This window comes from Salminus brasiliensis, chromosome 24, assembly GCF_030463535.1.
Source record: "Salminus brasiliensis chromosome 24, fSalBra1.hap2, whole genome shotgun sequence".
NCBI classification, from domain to species: domain Eukaryota; kingdom Metazoa; phylum Chordata; class Actinopteri; order Characiformes; family Bryconidae; genus Salminus; species Salminus brasiliensis.
In genome coordinates this window covers 7,929,093-7,951,873 of record NC_132901.1, presented here as the reverse complement: position 1 = coordinate 7,951,873, position 22,781 = coordinate 7,929,093, and the positions used below count along the sequence as shown (strand labels likewise).

Sequence of the window (22,781 nt, the reverse complement as noted above, 5' to 3'; positions counted from 1 at the left end):
GCTGTGTGTCTGTGTGAGCGAGAGAGAGAAAGGAAGAAAGAAAACGGGTTAAAGAAAGAAACATTTACCCCCACTCGTGCCCCGCGTTTTCTTTCCCTTTCCCGCTCAAATGTAACACGTATGACCAAACCAAAAAAATATATATATATTGATCATATATAATTATTGTGTGGGGAAAGTAATGAGAGCTATTTTTGTGTTGTTGAGTGTTTTTTTTTTTTTAACAATCAATTCATTATGCAGTAACAAGGGGGGAAAAAAGCTGTTTTTTTATGAAACTGTGGGTGGCTCTTAAAAGAGCCGTTGAATAGAGAAACAAGACATGAAGGTAAACGGCGTTACTGTTTACTTCTTCTTAGGGGCAGCCTTTTTCGCCTTCGCCGCCTTGGGCTTAGCTGCTTTAGGCTTGACCGTTTTGGCTTTCTTTGGGCTCTTGATCGCCTTTTTGGGAGCCGCCGGCTTCTTGGCCTTCTTGGGGCTCTTCGCTGCCTTCTTAGCGGCCGCGACGGGCTTCTTGGCCTTCTTGGGGGATTTCTTAGCCGCAGTGGGTTTCTTGGCTGCTACCTTCTTGGGCTTCTTGGCCGCGGCTGGTTTCTTGGCGGCCGGCTTCTTAGCTTTAGGTGCCGGTTTCTTGGCGGCCGGCTTCTTCTTTGCCTCGGTCTGCTTCTTGTTAAGCTTGAAAGAGCCCGACGCGCCGGTGCCTTTGGTCTGCACCAGAGTGCCCTTGGTGACGAGGCTCTTGACGGCGAGCTTAACGCGTGAGTTGTTCTTCTCGACGTCGTAGCCGCCGGCAGCCAGGGCTTTCTTCAGGGCGGCGAGAGACACGCCGCTCCTCTCCTTGGAAGCCGAGACGGCCTTGACGATGAGCTCGCCCACGCTGGGGCCGGCTTTCTTGGGGCGGGCGGCGGCCTTCTTCTTGGGGGCCTTGGCGGGCGCCGAGGCGGCTGGGGCTGGAGCGACTTCTGCCATTGTTCTGCTTTGCTGTGAGCGCGAGTGAGCACAAACTGCTGCAGCGTTCTGTAGAACCTCCCGCTGCAGCGAGGGGGCCGGCCCTTAAAAGCCACATGAGAACGTTGTAGACTCAACTCGCTCGATGCCGCACAGCCGTGTGGCAGCGACAGTCTCGCACTTGTGTTTTCTCTCGGCGTTTGTCGAGCTAAATATGGGTGAAAGCTCAACTTGGCGAGCGTAGAAATGCTCTTTCGTCTCCGAGAGGATCCACCGTGTGTTGAGAAGACGGGAAGGGCAGCGTAACGACGCCGCGTTTAATACGGCGCTCACCGAAGCGTGCCACGCTACCGGCGTGCCGAACGGGCGGCGGCGCATTTGGCGTGCTAATCGGTGGAAAACGGCGACAAAAGGTGCCACGAACTGGGCGAGTGTTATCCGGTGCGTTGGAGGAGAGCCTCGTCGAGAGCGTGCTGGGCATCCGAGACGTGGGTGCGTTGTTTTGCTCGTCGTGCAAGGCGACCTTGAGGAGTGTGTAAAGCACAGTGTTGCCGTGTGTGCGCAGTATGACTTCCACCGTCGATGCGTCTTTGTCACCGGCGCTTCCACACTCGGAACGGCTCTCCATAGGTCCCCTAATACGCACTCGTAACACACCCAATATACCATAGCCAAAAATCTCATACTAACCCTAACACAAAATAACTGCATACACCCCCCCAACCCTAAAACACAAAAAACAAAATAACAAAAAAAAAAAGACAAAACTTATTCTAAACATAACATAAAACTATCATGCCCTTTTTCAAGCCTAATACAAAATAACTGCACCTTCACTCTAACCCCAATACAAAATAAACCCAAGCTCATTTAAACCCTAAAACCCCATTTTTCATTTTAACCCTAATAGAAAATAACCATTTTCTCTCTCCAACCCTAAATAAAATAACCCCATCCTTCCTCCAACCATTATACAAAATCACTCCATCCTCATTCGAACCCCTCACATGAAACAACTCAAACCTCATTCTTGTACTAAAACAAATTAACCCCATCCCTCCCTCTATCTCAATAAGCAACACACCAAATTATTATTTTTAAACTTTTACTTTCATTTAACCCATTCCATGCAGTCATGACCATTCTACTTAGATGTGCATTCCTCAGTAGGCCGAGGCCATGTGTATCCAAATCATCAGGCTGATGGCTAATGTTGAAACTTACTTTTACTGAACCTTCCTTTGTATCCTAAGGCAAAGGCTTAAGCTCACCGTCACTTTAACTCAATCCACCTTCATCATAAAACTGAGGCCTTTGACCGCCATACTATTTTACTTACTCTACCCTCGTCCATTTGCCTTGCTCCGACCCTCTACATCATAAGTCTAGCTCTGAACCTATTCTTGCTCGCTCGAATCTCACCATTAACCTAAGGCTTCAACCAAATTCATCTTTTAGTGAACCAAACCAAATAGTCCTAATACAAAATAACTCTGTCCTCCCTCTTAACCTAGTACAACATAACCTTAACATCATTCTAACCATGAAAACAAATAACCCCATCCGCCGTCTAACCCCAAAATAACATAACCCATTTCCATTCATACTCTAATACAAACCCCACCACCTTCTCTCACAAACCCTAAAATGAAATAACCCCATCCTTCCTCCAACCATTATACAAAATCACTCCATCCTCATTCGAACCCCTCACATGAAACAACTCAAATCTCATTCTTGTACTAAAACAAATTAACCCCATCCCTCCCTCTATCTCAATAAGCAACACACCAAATTATTATTTTTAAACTTTTACTTTCATTTAACCCATTCCATGCAGTCATGACCATTCTACTTAGATGTGCATTCCTCAGTAGGCCGAGGCCATGTGTATCCAAATCATCAGGCTGATGGCTAATGTTGAAACTCACTTTTACTGAACCTTCCTTTGTATCCTAAGGCAAAGGCTTAAACTCACCGTCACTTTAACTCAATCCACCTTCATCATAAAACTGAGGCCTTTGACCGCCATACTATTTTACTTACTCTACCCTCGTCCTTTTGCCTTGCTCCGACCCTCTACATCATAAGTCTAGCTCTGAACCTATTCTTGCTCGCTCGAATCTCACCATTAACCTAAGGCTTCAACCAAATTCATCTTTTAGTGAACCAAACCAAATAGTCCTAATACAAAATAACTCTGTCCTCCCTCTTAACCTAGTACAACATAACCTTAACATCATTCTAACCATGAAAACAAATAACCCCATCCGCCGTCTAACCCCAAAATAAAATAACCCATTTCCATTCATACTCTAATACAAACCCCACCACCTTCTCTCACAAACCCTAAAATGAAATAACCCCATCCTTCCTCCAACCATTATACAAAATCACTCCATCCTCATTCGAACCCCTCACATGAAACAACTCAAATCTCATTCTTGTACTAAAACAAATTAACCCCATCCCTCCCTCTATCTCAATAAGCAACACACCAAATTATTATTTTTAAACTTTTACTTTCATTTAACCCATTCCATGCAGTCATGACCATTCTACTTAGATGTGCATTCCTCAGTAGGCCGAGGCCATGTGTATCCAAATCATCAGGCTGATGGCCAATGTTGAAATTCACTTTTTCTGAACCTTCCTAAGGCAAAGGCCTAAGCTCACAGTAACTTTAACACAATCCACCTCCATCATAAACCTGAGGCCTCGTTTACAAAGCTGCTGTTACTCACTCTTCCTAGATCACATCTGCACTAAACACACTTTCACCGCCATACTTTTTTACTTACGCTACCTAAATTTACTTACTCTACCCTCGTCTTTTTGCCTTGCTCCGACCCTCTACATCAAAAGTCTAGCTCTGAACCTATTCTTGCTCGTTCGAATCTCACCATTAACCTAAGGCTTCAACCAAATTCATCTTTTTGTGACCAAACCAAGTAGTCCTAATACAAAATAACTCTGTCCTCCCTCTTAACCTAGTACAACATAACCTTAACATCATTCTAACCATGAAACCAAATAACCCCATCCGCCGTCTAACCCCAAAATAAAATAACCCATTTCAATTCATACTCTAATACAAACCCCACCACCTTCTCTCACAAAACCTAAAATGAAATAACCCCATCCTTCCTCCAACCATTAAACAAAATCACTCCATCCTCATTCGAACCCCTCACATGAAACAATTCCAATCTCATTCTTGTCCTAAAACAAATTAACCCCATCCCTCCCTCTATCTCAATAAGCAACACACCAAATTATTATTTGTAAACTTTTACTTTCATTTAACCCATTCCATGCAGTCATGACCATTCTACTTAGATGTGCATTCCTCAGTAGGCCGAGGCCATGTGTATCCAAATCATCAGGCTGATGGCTAATGCTGAAATTCACTTTTACTGAACCTTCCTTTGTATCCTAAGGCAAAGGCCTAAGCTCACGGTCACTTTAACTCAATCCACCTTCATCATAAACCTGAGGCCTTTGACCGCCATACTATTTTACTTACTCTACCCTCGTCCTTTTGCCTTGCTCCGACCCTCTACATCATAAGTCTAGCTCTGAACCTATTCTTGCTCGCTCGAATCTCACCATTAACCTAAGGCTTCAACCAAATTCATCTTTTAGTGAACCAAACCAAATAATTGGGAATTGGACAGTGCAACTCCGGTTCTAATGTCATAGCTTTTTCTGAGCTTTTTTACTGTTTAACTATTGGCCAACGAGCGAAATTGCATTGTTTTTTTGTTTGTTCGTTTTTTCGGTTGACCGATGCCGTTTCGGCAACTAGCTAATAACGAAAATAATCTTTTGTAAACAAAACACTAGCTAGCAAGCTACACAGGCCGCCCAGCTCTGAAAACCAGAAGATACGCTGCTGGTAGCCGGGTTTAAGCACGACTGTTTCTCCCTCACTTGCTCCAAATAACAATATAGAGAACTACGCACGTGTCCGTAATATCGTTATTTTTGTGATTAATTTTTAGACACCTAGCCATCATGCTACTCTCCGAGGTGGCTTCTCGATTTCAACCACGGCAGTAAACGTATAAAATGTTGCTAGCTATATACACGGTTTCATAATAAAACCTGACTGACTCGAGCGAGTGTGTATTTATTTGACAGGTATTTACACTCGCTGGCGTAATGCTATTGTTTGTACCATCCGAGTTAGCTAGCATGCTAATCGCTATGTTAGCTCATGTGTGGACCTGAAAAAGCAAGTTAACTCAAATCACTCAACAGCCACAAATCACGGCTGTATTGCGTACTTTTATGCTACAACTCCGCATGTGGCACTGCACTGTGGTCAATAAATAATGACCCCTCATAATTAGGCTCATATTTGTGCTTTACTGTTTATGCTGGCCGAGTTAGCCACGCTGCTAATCGTTAAGCTGGCTCCAAGCTATGTACAACTCCACACATAGATCCAGCAACGGCAGTTCTACGTCGATTTGCTGTGACTGGGTGTACAACTTTAGGCTCTCCGCAAAATCGACTTATCGGATTTCAGTATCCACTTCATTTTTGGCAAGTTAGCAAACGTTATCGTGCCAACAGCGACACAACGGAGCTAACCAGGTCCAGTCTCCAGCTCACGCCTATTCCACAAAGCAACGCAAAGTGTAATGACTCACATGTCGTCATGTAAAGACGACGTTTCACATGTATGAACATTAAAAGTAGTTAACATAGGTCTTAACACGACAAATACCTCGGTCAGCCGTCCACTCCCCTCTGATGGCTGTCGCCATGTGCGCCTCGGTCTCGTATACAACAAAGTCACACTACATCACGCCATTCTAACGTGCGTAGCGATTATTTCACACACACACACGACAAGAGTACGTGTCCTCCCTCAATGCACCTGAATGCCTGAATAAATGACATAAATGGCTATTTAGTACTAGGGTTACGACCTTGCAAGCATAAAACAAGCACACACTGAGATCAGCCCACTACTGTACACCATGGCACACGGTTTACTTTTTACTGTGACTGGACGTGCAGTTATCGGATTTCATCATTAGATGAAGAGAGGGAGGGTGGTAGGTAGGAAGGTAGGTAGGTAGATAGATATGTATACATAGAGAGATAGACAAAGATAGAGAGAGAGAGACAGGCTCCATGACAACATATTGAACAAGTAAATCCACATACAAAGGGTTTGCAACGTTTAGAAAATACAACGCCAACAACCCAGTACAACAATAAATCAAATTCAAGAATTAAAGAGCCGGATCACATGAATGGTTGAATCAATAAAACACTGTACGTCATCTATACTTTTCGAAAACGTTCTAAAACAACACGTGATTAGTCCTAATACATGGCACGTGTGTCAATAGGCTGAACTTGTAGTTAGGCATCATGGGAATTGTAGTCCTTGATCTTGACACTACAGGATAAAGACACATTGTGTCATTGACACATTGACATAGACACACTTAAAGGAAGCATAGTGTTTTATAGATTCAACCAGTAATTTGTTCTTTTTTTCTTTGTCAACACATATTGCTCAAACACAAACCAGTACAGGGTTTGTATTTTCTGTCAGATTGAATAAGTATGCATCAAGCTCTCTCTCTCTCTCTCTCTCTCTCTCTCTCTCTCTCTCTCTCTCTCACACACACACACACACACACACACACACACACACACACACACAACCACCACCACTGACATATTTCTGCACATAAAATAAAACAAGGCCAACTTAAACTAAACCCACACCATTTGGATTCCTCAGGTTTTTACTATACATCTTCTAATAAATCTTCTTCTAAAGTCATATTGGTTAGCAGTTAGTGGAAGAGAAAGGAAGGAAATAAATTGTGGTGAGCAAAGTAAGTGTAAAGCTCATGATGAAGTCAGGATGAGTGGTAGCAGTTCGGCTGGACCTACCTCTTAGGCTTCTGATGGAGTTTCAGGGCTAGGCCCTAAGACTATGTAGTTGCAGAACGTGAATGGAGTAGTGATGCCATCTGGTGGTCAGAATATGTATCTGCCAGGCCAGGTTCCATATATTTTCAGACGTATTCCCTCACAACATTCAACATGACATGACTTTAAACATTTGAACCTTGACATCACTAAACTACAGTTTTGGATCAATAAATCCAGGTGAAGATACTGAGATACCCAGTTACACTATACATGAGTTACATGAGGACAAAGTCAATACTGTGGTTTAAAAACACAAACATGACTTTTGGAGTCCTTTGTCTAGTTAGAACCCACACTGCAAGATAGATATATAGACAGATAAATAGAATACATGTGAAAATGCATTTGAAACTAACTGCAGATGAAGGACAGTGCAGTTATGAAAAATAAGAAATGAAGTGGACAGATGACGATACATAAAAATTTAATAATAACACTGTATTATTAAGTAATAATAATAAAGTGTTAGTAGAGTCCAGGAGTGCAAATGTATAGGATGTACAGTAAAGTGTTAACACTGACATTGGCCATTAGAGAAGATCTTCACCAATGAGAAGTGAATGTAGGAATAATACTAACATGTCTCATACCCACACAATTAAATCTGTGCAAAAATAATTTTATTTGGCAAGGTTTTATCAGCTTATATTGAGGTTAACATAATAATCATAAATCAATAAAGAACACCGCTCATCTGCTATCAAGACCTGACTAAGGAGCTAGAGGCCTGTGGAGCAAAGCTACAATTACGAAAAGCATACGCACCATCGGTGCAAAAAAATCTTTAGTTAGGCATCATGGGAATTGTAGTCGTTAATCTAATACACTACAAGTTAAAGATATAGTGTCCACAGAGACATTTAAAGAAAGAAAGAACAAACACAAATCGAATAAATGGTATATTATTGCATACAAGGGAAAAGCTCCTAATGAGGCCAACTAAAACTACATGTTTACCCCTTGGATTTCTCAGGCTCGCTTTACATCTTCTAATAAAAGTCATGCTAGATTAGATAAACACAGAGGGAGTTAATGTTGCTTTAAGTAATGTTGCTTTTATCATATGTTGCAGTTAGTGGATGATAAAGAAATATGGAAAGACATTGTGGTAAGCAAAGTAAGTGTAGAGCTCATGATGAAGTCAGGGTGAGGGGAAGCAGTTTGGCTAGACCTACCCCTTAGGCTTCTGATGGAGTTTCAGGGCTAAGCTTTAAGTCTGTTGTCGTAGTACGTGAATGGAGCGTGGATGCCATCTGGTGGTCAAAATGTAAATCTGCAAAATATAAAACAATTCATCTTTTTTTTTAGTTTTTTTTTTCTTGGTCCACAGAGACATTTAAAGAAGCAAAATCAGAAAGAAGAGAAAGAGTTCAATTTGAGAAGCACAAAAAAGCTAATTCACAAGTGAGTACGGCTGGCTTTTGATACACTTTTGTTAGCACTTTTGTATTCATTTGTTACTTACCTATGCCTTGAAGAAAGTCTCTGACCTAAACCTGGCAGGTTAAAATGATTTTTTTGCACCGATGGTGCGTATGCTTTTCGTAATTGTAGCTTTGCTCCACTGGCCTCTAGCTCCTTAGTCAGGTCTTGATAGCAGATGAGCGGTGTTCTTTATTGATTTATGATTATTATGTTAACCTCAATATAAGCTGATGCATACATACATACACATAACCATACAGCATAGAATTTAAGGGCTCTAAAGGGGGAGGGGAAAAACGTCATTCATAGAATTGCACTACTCTACAGTTTGTCTCAATGGCTTATAGTAGTGAGCGAATTGTTGGCTTTTTACCTAACTGATAAAAAAGTGCCTTAAATAAAGAATGCTTCTATCAAGGATTCTTTATCTAAAGCCATTTGATCGAGTTGTGGAAGGAGGTAATACAGTCTGGAGTAAAAAAAATTTCTGTCCTACTTTATCATTAGCATATTGTTAAAACCCAAACAAAAATCATCCCGCAAGACATGTAATGACTTTTTAGATGTATTGGTGCAGTTAACAATCATATTTAATGTGTATAAAAATTGCAGTGCCCTAAATTAAGTTTTCATTGCCTGGTAGCATGACAACTGGTTATCATGCTGGCTACTAAAATGCCCAAATGTTCCTTGGTAGATCTTAGTAGACTTACTGGAGTTCACAACCATCTGTCATATGTAAAAGCTGTAACATTCACACACATACACGTATACATCTATGTTTTTAGCGTTTGCATTTGCGAGTTTGACCACACGATGGCATCCACGCTCCATCCATGACATATATCCACGATACCAAAACAACGGTGACGTTTGCAATAGGGCACTTCCTAAATCCCTTACACTGTATACACTACACAGAAGTGCACTTCTCTAGTCAAGTCTTTTAGGCTTCTGATGGAGTTTCAGGGCTAAGCTTTAAGTCTGTGGTCATAGTACGTAAATGGAGCGTGGATGCCATCGTGTGGTTAAAATGTAAAACAATTAATCTTTTTTTTTTTGGTCCACAGAGACGTTTAAAGAAGCAAAATCAAAAAAGCGAATTCACAAGTGAGTACGGCTGGCTTTTCATTCACTTTTGTTAGCACTTTTGTATTCATTTGTTACTTACCTATGCCTTGAATGATTAAAATTATTATTTATTTTTTTTTGCACCAATTTGAGGGTGCGTATGCTTTTCCATATTTTAGCTTTGCTCCACTGGCCTCCAGCTCCTCGGTCAGGTCTTGATAGCAGATGAGCGGTGTTTTTTACTGATTTATGATTATTATGGTAACCTCAATATAAGCTAATACACAGAGTTTAAGGGCTCTAAAGAAAAGGAAATAAAGGTCCTACATAGAAGTGCACTACTCTATAGTTTGTCTCAATGGCTTCTAGCAGTGAGTAAATTGGTGGCTTTTTACATAACTGCATGCTGTTTGGTTGTCATGATGGCTAATAAAGTGCCTTTATTAAAGACTTCTATCAAGCGTTCTTCAAAACAAGACATTTTATCTAGTTGTGGAAGGAGATTATACAGTCTGGAGTATGTTATCGTTAGCATATTGTTGAAATGAAACCCAAGCCCAAACGAAAATCATCACGTAAGACACGTAATTACTTTTTAGATTTGTTGGTGCAGTTAACAATCATATTTAATGTGTATAAAATTACCCTAAATTAAGTTTCCATTTCATTGCCTGGCAGCATGAGAACTGGTAACCATGCTGGCTACTAAAATGCCCTGAACTGAAGTATGCTTCAATAGAAACATTTTTTAAAATGTACTTTAAAAAACACTAACCAAAATAACACCGCAATACAAATGATTTAGTAGACGTACTGGAGTTCACAACCATCTATCAAATGAAAAAAGCTGTTACATTCACACACATACACGAATAAATCTACGTAGTTAACGTTTGCATTTGCCTAGTTTGACCACACGATGGCATCCACGCTCCATCCATGACATATGTCTGCGTTCCCACAACAACGGTGGTCCTCTCCGGAATATACACTTAACTCCTTTACTGCGGCCCCACAGCTGGTCTCGCTTACTCTCTATGGAATCAAACTCATTTTGCATATGTATGAAACGTAGGTACCCAAAATCAAGCTCTCATTATATAAATATACACATACATTGCTCTCTGAAACTGTGCTTGCAGTTGTATAGTTTCACCACGCGGTGGGATCCACGCTCCATCCATGTCAAATGCCGTTTGTAATAGGCCAAAACCGGCCTAAACACTACATAGTGTAAAGTGTAGTGTTCTACTGAAGTAGCAGTGGCTTCAACTTTTTGCTGGGGTGAATGAACTGTTTCCAAACTATTAAATATGTATAATCATATTGCTAGGTATTTAAAGAAACGTATTAATATGTATTAAAACACATGTTAAATATGGCGATTTTGATGTGAAATGTTGTACAAAACGTTATAATATATATATATATACACATATATATTAGTTGTTGTTTTTTTTGCTAAACTTTACAACCACTGTCTTACGGCTGGTTTTGCTCGCGCAGCCCTATGGAACTTAGAAGCGCGCGCGCGTCATAATAGCCTTACATTATATAAACGCAACACCGAGGTGAGGCGGACATTTGCTGTTTCGGCGCGGACACGGGTAGGTGGCTCTTAAAAGAGCCGTTGGGTATTTCAGGTAAACGTCGAAGCGCTCTGTTTAAGCCCGCTCTCCGCGAATACGGCGGGCCAGCTGGATGTCTTTAGGCATGATGGTGACTCTCTTGGCGTGGATAGCGCACAGGTTAGTATCTTCAAACAGACCCACCAAGTACGCCTCGCTAGCCTCCTGCAGGGCCATGACGGCGGAGCTCTGGAAGCGGAGATCAGTCTTGAAGTCCTGCGCGATCTCACGCACTAGCCGCTGGAAGGGCAGCTTACGGATCAGCAGCTCAGTAGATTTCTGGTAGCGGCGGATCTCCCTCAGAGCCACGGTGCCGGGCCTGTAACGGTGAGGCTTTTTCACGCCGCCGGTGGCTGGGGCGCTCTTGCGGGCAGCCTTGGTGGCGAGCTGCTTCCTCGGGGCCTTGCCACCGGTGGACTTACGAGCGGTCTGCTTGGTTCTTGCCATCGCGTTGAACTCTGCTCCTCTCGGGGAAAAGAAAGAGAATGAGTTCTTGCTCGCTTCACATGGCTTTTAAGCTTTCAAGCCGCTTGCCGCTCATTGGGCGTCTTGAAGTTGTCCGTTTCCCATTGGGCGGCCGGCAATGCGTCGGTGACACACTATTGGGCGTCTTCTTTTCAAACCTAAAAGCAAAACGGCGGGCTCCTGTAATACAAAACAACAAAGAAAAAAAAAAGCATTAAAAGAATATATAATAATAAGAACAATAATATGATCAAACTAATCAATGTACTGTACATTACAGCGAACATTAAACACACTGTGTGTGTGTGTGTGTGTGTGTGTGTGTGTGTGTGTGTGTGAGAGAGAGCGAGAGAATGTGTGTATACATGCACATATGCATGGGTGTTGATCTCAGTACGTGAAATATATGAAAAAGGGCAATTGTGTATTGCATGGCAGTGTGTTTATATAATAACTCGGTTCATAAAGCTATTATTTTTTTATGCAGTTGGAAATCACGTGAAGAATATGTAGTGTTGTTTGTAAAGGAGCAGCACTTTTCTTAGAAAAAATGGGTGGCTCTTAAAAGAGCCTTTGTGTATAGATAAATCAACGGAGAGCGCCAATTTACTTTGTCTTCACAGTCTTCTCGGTCTTCTTAGGCAGCAGTACAGCCTGAATGTTGGGCAGCACACCACCTTGGGCGATAGTGACTCCTCCGAGCAGTTTGTTCAGCTCCTCGTCGTTACGAACAGCCAGCTGCAGGTGACGGGGGATAATACGGGTCTTCTTGTTGTCGCGGGCGGCGTTGCCAGCCAACTCGAGAATCTCAGCGGTGAGATACTCCAGGACGGCGGCCAAGTAGACGGGAGCGCCGGCGCCGACCCGCTCAGCGTAGTTGCCTTTACGCAGGAGCCTGTGCACACGGCCAACTGGGAACTGCAGTCCGGCGCGGGACGAACGAGTCTTAGCCTTGGCCCTAGCTTTACCCCCGGTTTTGCCTCTTCCACTCATGATTCGCGTCAGTCGTGTTCGTCGAACAAAGCTGAAATAATGCACGCCGGCCAACGAGCGCCGTTGATATAGCAAAATCGCCTACGGTCCTATTGGCTAAAAGCTACGCGCACCAACAGCCAATCGCATTTCCGCCGTCAGACTCTAGCGTCCTCCCACCTCTGCTCGCTTTCCTACCCGACCCCCTCCCTCCTCTCGTGCTGTGTGTCTGTGTGAGCGAGAGAGAGAAAGGAAGAAAGAAAACGGGTTAAAGAAAGAAACATTTACCCCCACTCGTGCCCCGCGTTTTCTTTCCCTTTCCCGCTCAAATGTAACACGTATGACCAAACCAAAAAAATATATATATATTGATCATATATAATTATTGTGTGGGGAAAGTAATGAGAGCTATTTTTGTGTTGTTGAGTGTTTTTTTTTTTTTAACAATCAATTCATTATGCAGTAACAAGGGGGGAAAAAAGCTGTTTTTTTATGAAACTGTGGGTGGCTCTTAAAAGAGCCGTTGAATAGAGAAACAAGACATGAAGGTAAACGGCGTTACTGTTTACTTCTTCTTAGGGGCAGCCTTTTTCGCCTTCGCCGCCTTGGGCTTAGCTGCTTTAGGCTTGACCGTTTTGGCTTTCTTTGGGCTCTTGATCGCCTTTTTGGGAGCCGCCGGCTTCTTGGCCTTCTTGGGGCTCTTCGCTGCCTTCTTAGCGGCCGCGACGGGCTTCTTGGCCTTCTTGGGGGATTTCTTAGCCGCAGTGGGTTTCTTGGCTGCTACCTTCTTGGGCTTCTTGGCCGCGGCTGGTTTCTTGGCGGCCGGCTTCTTAGCTTTAGGTGCCGGTTTCTTGGCGGCCGGCTTCTTCTTTGCCTCGGTCTGCTTCTTGTTAAGCTTGAAAGAGCCCGACGCGCCGGTGCCTTTGGTCTGCACCAGAGTGCCCTTGGTGACGAGGCTCTTGACGGCGAGCTTAACGCGTGAGTTGTTCTTCTCGACGTCGTAGCCGCCGGCAGCCAGGGCTTTCTTCAGGGCGGCGAGAGACACGCCGCTCCTCTCCTTGGAAGCCGAGACGGCCTTGACGATGAGCTCGCCCACGCTGGGGCCGGCTTTCTTGGGGCGGGCGGCGGCCTTCTTCTTGGGGGCCTTGGCGGGCGCCGAGGCGGCTGGGGCTGGAGCGACTTCTGCCATTGTTCTGCTTTGCTGTGAGCGCGAGTGAGCACAAACTGCTGCAGCGTTCTGTAGAACCTCCCGCTGCAGCGAGGGGGCCGGCCCTTAAAAGCCACATGAGAACGTTGTAGACTCAACTCGCTCGATGCCGCACAGCCGTGTGGCAGCGACAGTCTCGCACTTGTGTTTTCTCTCGGCGTTTGTCGAGCTAAATATGGGTGAAAGCTCAACTTGGCGAGCGTAGAAATGCTCTTTCGTCTCCGAGAGGATCCACCGTGTGTTGAGAAGACGGGAAGGGCAGCGTAACGACGCCGCGTTTAATACGGCGCTCACCGAAGCGTGCCACGCTACCGGCGTGCCGAACGGGCGGCGGCGCATTTGGCGTGCTAATCGGTGGAAAACGGCGACAAAAGGTGCCACGAACTGGGCGAGTGTTATCCGGTGCGTTGGAGGAGAGCCTCGTCGAGAGCGTGCTGGGCATCCGAGACGTGGGTGCGTTGTTTTGCTCGTCGTGCAAGGCGACCTTGAGGAGTGTGTAAAGCACAGTGTTGCCGTGTGTGCGCAGTATGACTTCCACCGTCGATGCGTCTTTGTCACCGGCGCTTCCACACTCGGAACGGCTCTCCATAGGTCCCCTAATACGCACTCGTAACACACCCAATATACCATAGCCAAAAATCTCATACTAACCCTAACACAAAATAACTGCATACACCCCCCCAACCCTAAAACACAAAAAACAAAATAACAAAAAAAAAAAGACAAAACTTATTCTAAACATAACATAAAACTATCATGCCCTTTTTCAAGCCTAATACAAAATAACTGCACCTTCACTCTAACCCCAATACAAAATAAACCCAAGCTCATTTAAACCCTAAAACCCCATTTTTCATTTTAACCCTAATAGAAAATAACCATTTTCTCTCTCCAACCCTAAATAAAATAACCCCATCCTTCCTCCAACCATTATACAAAATCACTCCATCCTCATTCGAACCCCTCACATGAAACAACTCAAACCTCATTCTTGTACTAAAACAAATTAACCCCATCCCTCCCTCTATCTCAATAAGCAACACACCAAATTATTATTTTTAAACTTTTACTTTCATTTAACCCATTCCATGCAGTCATGACCATTCTACTTAGATGTGCATTCCTCAGTAGGCCGAGGCCATGTGTATCCAAATCATCAGGCTGATGGCTAATGTTGAAACTCACTTTTACTGAACCTTCCTTTGTATCCTAAGGCAAAGGCTTAAGCTCACCGTCACTTTAACTCAATCCACCTTCATCATAAAACTGAGGCCTTTGACCGCCATACTATTTTACTTACTCTACCCTCGTCCATTTGCCTTGCTCCGACCCTCTACATCATAAGTCTAGCTCTGAACCTATTCTTGCTCGCTCGAATCTCACCATTAACCTAAGGCTTCAACCAAATTCATCTTTTAGTGAACCAAACCAAATAGTCCTAATACAAAATAACTCTGTCCTCCCTCTTAACCTAGTACAACATAACCTTAACATCATTCTAACCATGAAAACAAATAACCCCATCCGCCGTCTAACCCCAAAATAACATAACCCATTTCCATTCATACTCTAATACAAACCCCACCACCTTCTCTCACAAACCCTAAAATGAAATAACCCCATCCTTCCTCCAACCATTATACAAAATCACTCCATCCTCATTCGAACCCCTCACATGAAACAACTCAAATCTCATTCTTGTACTAAAACAAATTAACCCCATCCCTCCCTCTATCTCAATAAGCAACACACCAAATTATTATTTTTAAACTTTTACTTTCATTTAACCCATTCCATGCAGTCATGACCATTCTACTTAGATGTGCATTCCTCAGTAGGCCGAGGCCATGTGTATCCAAATCATCAGGCTGATGGCTAATGTTGAAACTCACTTTTACTGAACCTTCCTTTGTATCCTAAGGCAAAGGCTTAAACTCACCGTCACTTTAACTCAATCCACCTTCATCATAAAACTGAGGCCTTTGACCGCCATACTATTTTACTTACTCTACCCTCGTCCTTTTGCCTTGCTCCGACCCTCTACATCATAAGTCTAGCTCTGAACCTATTCTTGCTCGCTCGAATCTCACCATTAACCTAAGGCTTCAACCAAATTCATCTTTTAGTGAACCAAACCAAATAGTCCTAATACAAAATAACTCTGTCCTCCCTCTTAACCTAGTACAACATAACCTTAACATCATTCTAACCATGAAAACAAATAACCCCATCCGCCGTCTAACCCCAAAATAAAATAACCCATTTCCATTCATACTCTAATACAAACCCCACCACCTTCTCTCACAAACCCTAAAATGAAATAACCCCATCCTTCCTCCAACCATTATACAAAATCACTCCATCCTCATTCGAACCCCTCACATGAAACAACTCAAATCTCATTCTTGTACTAAAACAAATTAACCCCATCCCTCCCTCTATCTCAATAAGCAACACACCAAATTATTATTTTTAAACTTTTGCTTTCATTTAACCCATTCCATGCAGTCATGACCATTCTACTTAGATGTGCATTCCTCAGTAGGCCGAGGCCATGTGTATCCAAATCATCAGGCTGATGGCCAATGTTGAAATTCACTTTTTCTGAACCTTCCTAAGGCAAAGGCCTAAGCTCACAGTAACTTTAACACAATCCACCTCCATCATAAACCTGAGGCCTCGTTTACAAAGCTGCTGTTACTCACTCTTCCTAGATCACATCTGCACTAAACACACTTTCACCGCCATACTTTTTTACTTACGCTACCTAAATTTACTTACTCTACCCTCGTCTTTTTGCCTTGCTCCGACCCTCTACATCAAAAGTCTAGCTCTGAACCTATTCTTGCTCGTTCGAATCTCACCATTAACCTAAGGCTTCAACCAAATTCATCTTTTTGTGACCAAACCAAGTAGTCCTAATACAAAATAACTCTGTCCTCCCTCTTAACCTAGTACAACATAACCTTAACATCATTCTAACCATGAAACCAAATAACCCCATCCGCCGTCTAACCCCAAAATAAAATAACCCATTTCAATTCATACTCTAATACAAACCCCACCACCTTCTCTCACAAAACCTAAAATGAAATAACCCCATCCTTCCTCCAACCATTAAACAAAATCACTCCATCCTCATTCGAACCCCTCACATGAAACAATTCCAATCTCATTCTTGTCCTAAAACAAATTAACCCCATCCCTCCCTCTATCTCAATAAGCAACACACCAAATTATTATTTGTAAACTTTTACTTTCATTTAACCCATTCCATGCAGTCATGACCATTCTACTTAGATGTGCATTCCTCAGTAGGCCGAGGCCATGTGTATCCAAATCATCAGGCTGATGGCTAATGCTGAAATTCACTTTTACTGAACCTTCCTTTGTATCCTAAGGCAAAGGCCTAAGCTCACGGTCACTTTAACTCAATCCACCTTCATCATAAACCTGAGGCCTTTGACCGCCATACTATTTTACTTACTCTACCCTCGTCCTTTTGCCTTGCTCCGACCCTCTACATCATAAGTCTAGCTCTGAACCTATTCTTGCTCGCTCGAATCTCACCATTAACCTAAGGCTTCAACCAAATTCATCTTTTAGTGAACCAAACCAAATAGTCCTAATACAAAATAACTCTGTCCTCCCTCTTAACCTAGTACAACATAACCTTAACATCATTCTAACCATGAAACCAAATAACCCCATCCGCCGTCTAACCCCAAAATAAAATAACCCATTTTCATTCATACTCTAATACAAACCCCACCACCTTCTCTCTCCAACCCTAAAATGAAATAACACCATCCTTCCTCCAACCATTATACAAAATCACTCCCCATCCTCATTCGAACCCCTCACATGAAACAACTCCAATCTCATTCTTGTCCTAAAACAAATTAACCCCATCCCTCCCTCTATCTCAATAAGCAACACACCAAATTATTATTTTTAAACTTTTACTTTCATTTAACCCATTCCATGCAGTCATGACCATTCTACTTAGATGTGCATTCCTCAGTAGGCCGAGGCCATGTGTATCCAAATCATGAGGCTGATGGCTAATGTTGAAACTCACTTTTACTGAACCTTCCTTTGTATCCTAAGGCAAAGGCTTAAGCTCACCGTCACTTTAACTCAATCCACCTTCATCATAAAACTGAGGCCTTTGACCGCCATACTATTTTACTTACTCTACCCTCGTCCTTTTGCATTGCTCCGACCCTCTACATCAAAAAAATATCTATGAACCTATTCTTGCTCGCTCGAATCTCACCATTAACCTAAGACTTCAACCAAATTCATCTTTTAGTGAACCAAACCAAATAGTCCTAATACAAAATAACTCTGTCCTCCCTCTTAACCTAGTACAACATAACCTTAACATCATTCTAACCATGAAAACAAATAACCCCATCCGCCGCCTAACCCCAAAATAAAATAACCCATTTCCATTCATACTCTAATACAAACCCCACCACCTTCTCTCACAAACCCTAAAATGAAATAACCCCATCCTTCCTCCAACCATTATACAAAATCACTCCATCCTCATTCGAACCCCTCACATGAAACAACTCAAATCTCATTCTTGTACTAAAACAAATTAACCCCATCCCTCCCTCTATCTCAATAAGCAACACACCAAATTATTATTTTTAAACTTTTACTTTCATTTAACCCATTCCATGCAGTCATGACCATTCTACTTAGATGTGCATTCCTCAGTAGGCCGAGGCCATGTGTATCCAAATCATCAGGCTGATGGCTAATGTTGAAACTCACTTTTACTGAACCTTCCTTTGTATCCTAAGGCAAAGGCTTAAACTCACCGTCACTTTAACTCAATCCACCTTCATCATAAAACTGAGGCCTTTGACCGCCATACTATTTTACTTACTCTACCCTCGTCCTTTTGCCTTGCTCCGACCCTCTACATCATAAGTCTAGCTCTGAACCTATTCTTGCTCGCTCGAATCTCACCATTAACCTAAGGCTTCAACCAAATTCATCTTTTAGTGAACCAAACCAAATAGTCCTAATACAAAATAACTCTGTCCTCCCTCTTAACCTAGTACAACATAACCTTAACATCATTCTAACCATGAAACCAAATAACCCCATCCGCCGTCTAACCCCAAAATAAAATAACCCATTTTCATTCATACTCTAATACAAACCCCACCACCTTCTCTCTCCAACCCTAAAATGAAATAACACCATCCTTCCTCCAACCATTATACAAAATCACTACCCATCCTCATTCGAACCCCTCACATGAAACAACTCCAATCTCATTCTTGTCCTAAAACAAATTAACCCCATCCCTCCCTCTCTCAATAAGCAACACACCAAATTATTATTTTTAAACTTTTACTTTCATTTAACCCATTCCATGCAGTCATGACCATTCTACTTAGATGTGCATTCCTCAGTAGGCCGAGGCCATGTGTATCCAAATCATGAGGCTGATGGCTAATGTTGAAACTCACTTTTACTGAACCTTCCTTTGTATCCTAAGGCAAAGGCTTAAGCTCACCGTCACTTTAACTCAATCCACCTTCATCATAAAACTGAGGCCTTTGACCGCCATACTATTTTACTTACTCTACCCTCGTCCTTTTGCATTGCTCCGACCCTCTACATCAAAAAAATATCTATGAATCTATTCTTGCTCGCTCGAATCTCACCATTAACCTAAGACTTCAACCAAATTCATCTTTTAGTGAACCAAACCAAATAGTCCTAATACAAAATAACTCTGTCCTCCCTCTTAACCTAGTACAACATAACCTTAACATCATTCTAACCATGAAAACAAATAACCCCATCCGCCGTCTAACCCCAAAATAAAATAACCCATTTCCATTCATACTCTAATACAAACCCCACCACCTTCTCTCACAAACCCTAAAATGAAATAACCCCATCCTTCCTCCAACCATTATACAAAATCACTCCATCCTCATTCGAACCCCTCACATGAAACAACTCAAATCTCATTCTTGTACTAAAACAAATTAACCCCATCCCTCCCTCTATCTCAATAAGCAACACACCAAATTATTATTTTTAAACTTTTACTTTCATTTAACCCATTCCATGCAGTCATGACCATTCTACTTAGATGTGCATTCCTCAGTAGGCCGAGGCCATGTGTATCCAAATCATGAGGCTGATGGCTAATGTTGAAACTCACTTTTACTGAACCTTCCTTTGTATCCTAAGGCAAAGGCTTAAGCTCACCGTCACTTTAACTCAATCCACCTTCATCATAAACCTGAGGTCTTTGACCGCCATACTATTTTACTTACTCTACCCTCGTCCTTTTGCCTTGCTCCGACCCTCTACATCAAAAGTCTAGCTCTGAACCTATTCTTGCTCGCTCGAATCTCACCATTAACCTAAGGCTTCAACCAAATTCATCTTTTAGTGAACCAAACCAAATAGTCCTAATACAAAATAACTCTGTCCTCCCTCTTAACCTAGTACAACATAACCTTAACATCATTCTAACCATGAAACCAAATAACCCCATCCGCCGTCTAACCCCAAAATAAAATAACCCATTTTCATTCATACTCTAATACAAACCCCACCACCTTCTCTCTCCAACCCTAAAATGAAATAACACCATCCTTCCTCCAACCATTATACAAAATCACTCCCCATCCTCATTCGAACCTCTCACATGAAACAACTCCAATTTCATTCTTGTACTAAAACAAATTAACCCCATCCCTCCCTCTATCTCAATAAGCAACACACCAAATTATTATTTTTAAACTTTTACTTTCATTTAACCCATTCCATGCAGTCATGACCATTCTACTTAGATGTGCATTCCTCAGTAGGCCGAGGCCATGTGTATCCAAATCATCAGGCTGATGGCCAATGTTGAAATTCACTTTTTCTGAAGCTTCCTAAGGCAAAGGCATAAGCTCACAGTCACTTTAACACAATCCACGTCCATCATAAACCTGAGGCCTCGTTTACAAAGCTGCTGTTACTCACTCTTCCTAGATCACATCTGCACTAAACACACTTTCACCGCCATACTTTTTTACTTACGCTACCTAAATTTACTTACTCTACCCTCGTCTTTTTGCCTTGCTCCGACCCTCTACATCAAAAGTCTAGCTCTGAACCTATTCTTGCTCGCTCGAATCTCACCATTAACCTAAGGCTTCAACCAAATTCATCTTTTTGTGACCAAACCAAGTAGTCCTAATACAAAATAACTCTGTCCTCCCTCTTAACCTAGTACAACATAACCTTAACATCATTCTAACCATGAAACCAAATAACCCCATCCGCCGTCTAACCCCAAAATAAAATAACCCATTTCCATTCATACTCTAATACAAACCCCACCACCTTCTCTCACAAAACCTAAAATGAAATAACCCCATCCTTCCTCCAACCATTAAACAAAATCACTCCATCCTAATTCAAACCCCTCACATGAAACAACTCCAATCTCATTCTTGTCCTAAAACAAATTAACCCCATCCCTCCCTCTATCTCAATAAGCAACACACCAAATTATTATTTTTAAACTTTTACTTTCATTTAACCCATTCCATGCAGTCATGACCATTCTACTTAGATGTGCATTCCTCAGTAGGCCGAGGCCATGTGTATCCAAATCATCAGGCTGATGGCTAATGCTGAAATTCACTTTTACTGAACCTTCCTTTGTATCCTAAGGCAAAGGCCTAAGCTCACGGTCACTTTAACTCAATCCACCTTCATCATAAACCTGAGGCCTTTGACCGCCATACTATTTTACTTACTCTACCCTCGTCCTTTTGCCTTGCTCCGACCCTCTACATCAAAAGTCTAGCTCTGAACCTATTCTTGCTCACTCAAATCTCACCATAAACCTAAGGCTTTGAATAACTTCACCCTTCTGTGACCCAACAAAAAAAGCTTGTGGAGATACTTATTTCCTCTCTTTCCTAACCGTATGCCTGGTTATATATACTAGACAGCTTTCATTACAAAGATCAAGTGTATAGTTCTAGGCTTCAAGTCAACCCTAGTATGGTTTCCTGCCTCACTATTCCCCACCTGTAAGGCTGATCTCCTCTGGACTGGTCTTTCACAGGTGATGTGCAGCTTCATTTATCCCACTTAGCATTACAACCCCACGCCATACAGTTAGTATGGCACAGTATTTTAGTTTGCTGCTCTGCCCCTGAATCTTAGTATACTATACCAATTAAATGCAGACAAACAACTAAGTAAGTTGATTTACATACATACATACACTGAAGGGCATTCCTTTTACAATAATGGCTGCAGAAGCACTCATGGGGGGAAAAAAAAAATAATAATAATATTAATAATAATAATTAGTATTATAGCTTACCATCGGCGACTTTGTTCTTGAATAAAACTGCTCTTTCGAAGAAACCGTGGGTGGCTCTTAAAAGAGCCGTTGGGTTTGGATTACGCCGCTATCACCCTTTACTTGGAGCTCGTGTACTTGGTGACGGCCTTTGTGCCCTCGGACACGGCGTGCTTGGCCAACTCACCGGGAAGGAGCAGACGCACAGCGGTCTGGATCTCCCTAGAGGTGATAGTAGAACGTTTGTTGTAATGAGCCAAACGGGAAGACTCACCGGCGATGCGCTCGAAGATGTCGTTCACGAACGAGTTCATGATGCCCATCGCTTTGGAGGAGATACCGGTATCAGGGTGGACCTGCTTCAGCACCTTGTACACGTAGATAGCATAGCTCTCCTTCCTGGACTTTCTGCGCTTCTTGCCTCCTTTCCCGGCCGTCTTGGTCACGGCTTTCTTGGATCCCTTCTTGGGCGCGGACTTAGCTGGCTCAGGCATACTGCTCCTAGTCGAGTAAGACTGAAGAATGAGGAGGAGGCGATAAGCTCCCACATTATTTAGACTCTGGCATTCTAATACAAGAAGGTACCGCCTTTAGAATGCCGTCGTACGACCATTGGACAACAATTGTCCGCTCGCTTCTTCCCAACCCCCCACACTCCCTTTTCCCCTCCCCTCCCCTCCCCTCCCCTCCCCTCCCCTCCCTTTTCTCCTCCTCCCTTCCCCCTCCCCTGAGCAGCATTCTC

General features: G+C 42.7%; 5 protein-coding genes across 5 annotated transcripts; all 5 read right to left on the bottom strand.

Moving 5' to 3' along the window:
* Nucleotides 1-345: 345 nt before the first annotated feature.
* On the bottom strand, nucleotides 346-969 carry LOC140547129 (histone H1-like). The gene has a single exon (XM_072670685.1). It carries the CDS (start codon nucleotides 967-969, stop codon nucleotides 346-348), a length of 624 nt encoding a protein of 207 aa, XP_072526786.1.
* A 10,106-nt stretch (nucleotides 970-11,075) lies between these two features.
* LOC140546831 (histone H3) lies at nucleotides 11,076-11,843 on the bottom strand. The gene is made up of 2 exons (XM_072670248.1): nucleotides 11,783-11,843; nucleotides 11,076-11,500 (listed from the first exon to the last, which is right to left on the bottom strand). Exon 2 carries the CDS (start codon nucleotides 11,484-11,486, stop codon nucleotides 11,076-11,078), a length of 411 nt encoding a protein of 136 aa, XP_072526349.1. The 5' UTR covers nucleotides 11,487-11,500; nucleotides 11,783-11,843.
* Nucleotides 11,844-12,110: 267 nt separating this feature from the next.
* LOC140547177 (histone H2A) lies at nucleotides 12,111-12,497 on the bottom strand. The gene has a single exon (XM_072670766.1). It carries the CDS (start codon nucleotides 12,495-12,497, stop codon nucleotides 12,111-12,113), a length of 387 nt encoding a protein of 128 aa, XP_072526867.1.
* Nucleotides 12,498-13,041: 544 nt separating this feature from the next.
* On the bottom strand, nucleotides 13,042-13,665 carry LOC140547130 (histone H1-like). The gene has a single exon (XM_072670686.1). The coding sequence runs from the start codon at nucleotides 13,663-13,665 to the stop codon at nucleotides 13,042-13,044; it is 624 nt and encodes a 207-aa protein (XP_072526787.1).
* Nucleotides 13,666-22,158: 8,493 nt separating this feature from the next.
* LOC140546730 (histone H2B) lies at nucleotides 22,159-22,533 on the bottom strand. Its single transcript, XM_072670117.1, has one exon. The coding sequence runs from the start codon at nucleotides 22,531-22,533 to the stop codon at nucleotides 22,159-22,161; it is 375 nt and encodes a 124-aa protein (XP_072526218.1).
* Nucleotides 22,534-22,781: the final 248 nt, after the last annotated feature.

What these genes read in the sequence shown, in the direction of transcription:
- LOC140546730 (XM_072670117.1), bottom strand. Translation starts at nt 22,533, where the DNA reads ATGCCTGAGCCAGCTAAGTCCGCGCCCAAGAAGGGATCCAAGAAAGCC.
- LOC140547130 (XM_072670686.1), bottom strand. Translation starts at nt 13,665, where the DNA reads ATGGCAGAAGTCGCTCCAGCCCCAGCCGCCTCGGCGCCCGCCAAGGCC.
- LOC140547129 (XM_072670685.1), bottom strand. Translation starts at nt 969, where the DNA reads ATGGCAGAAGTCGCTCCAGCCCCAGCCGCCTCGGCGCCCGCCAAGGCC.
- LOC140547177 (XM_072670766.1), bottom strand. Translation starts at nt 12,497, where the DNA reads ATGAGTGGAAGAGGCAAAACCGGGGGTAAAGCTAGGGCCAAGGCTAAG.
- LOC140546831 (XM_072670248.1), bottom strand. Translation starts at nt 11,486, where the DNA reads ATGGCAAGAACCAAGCAGACCGCTCGTAAGTCCACCGGTGGCAAGGCC.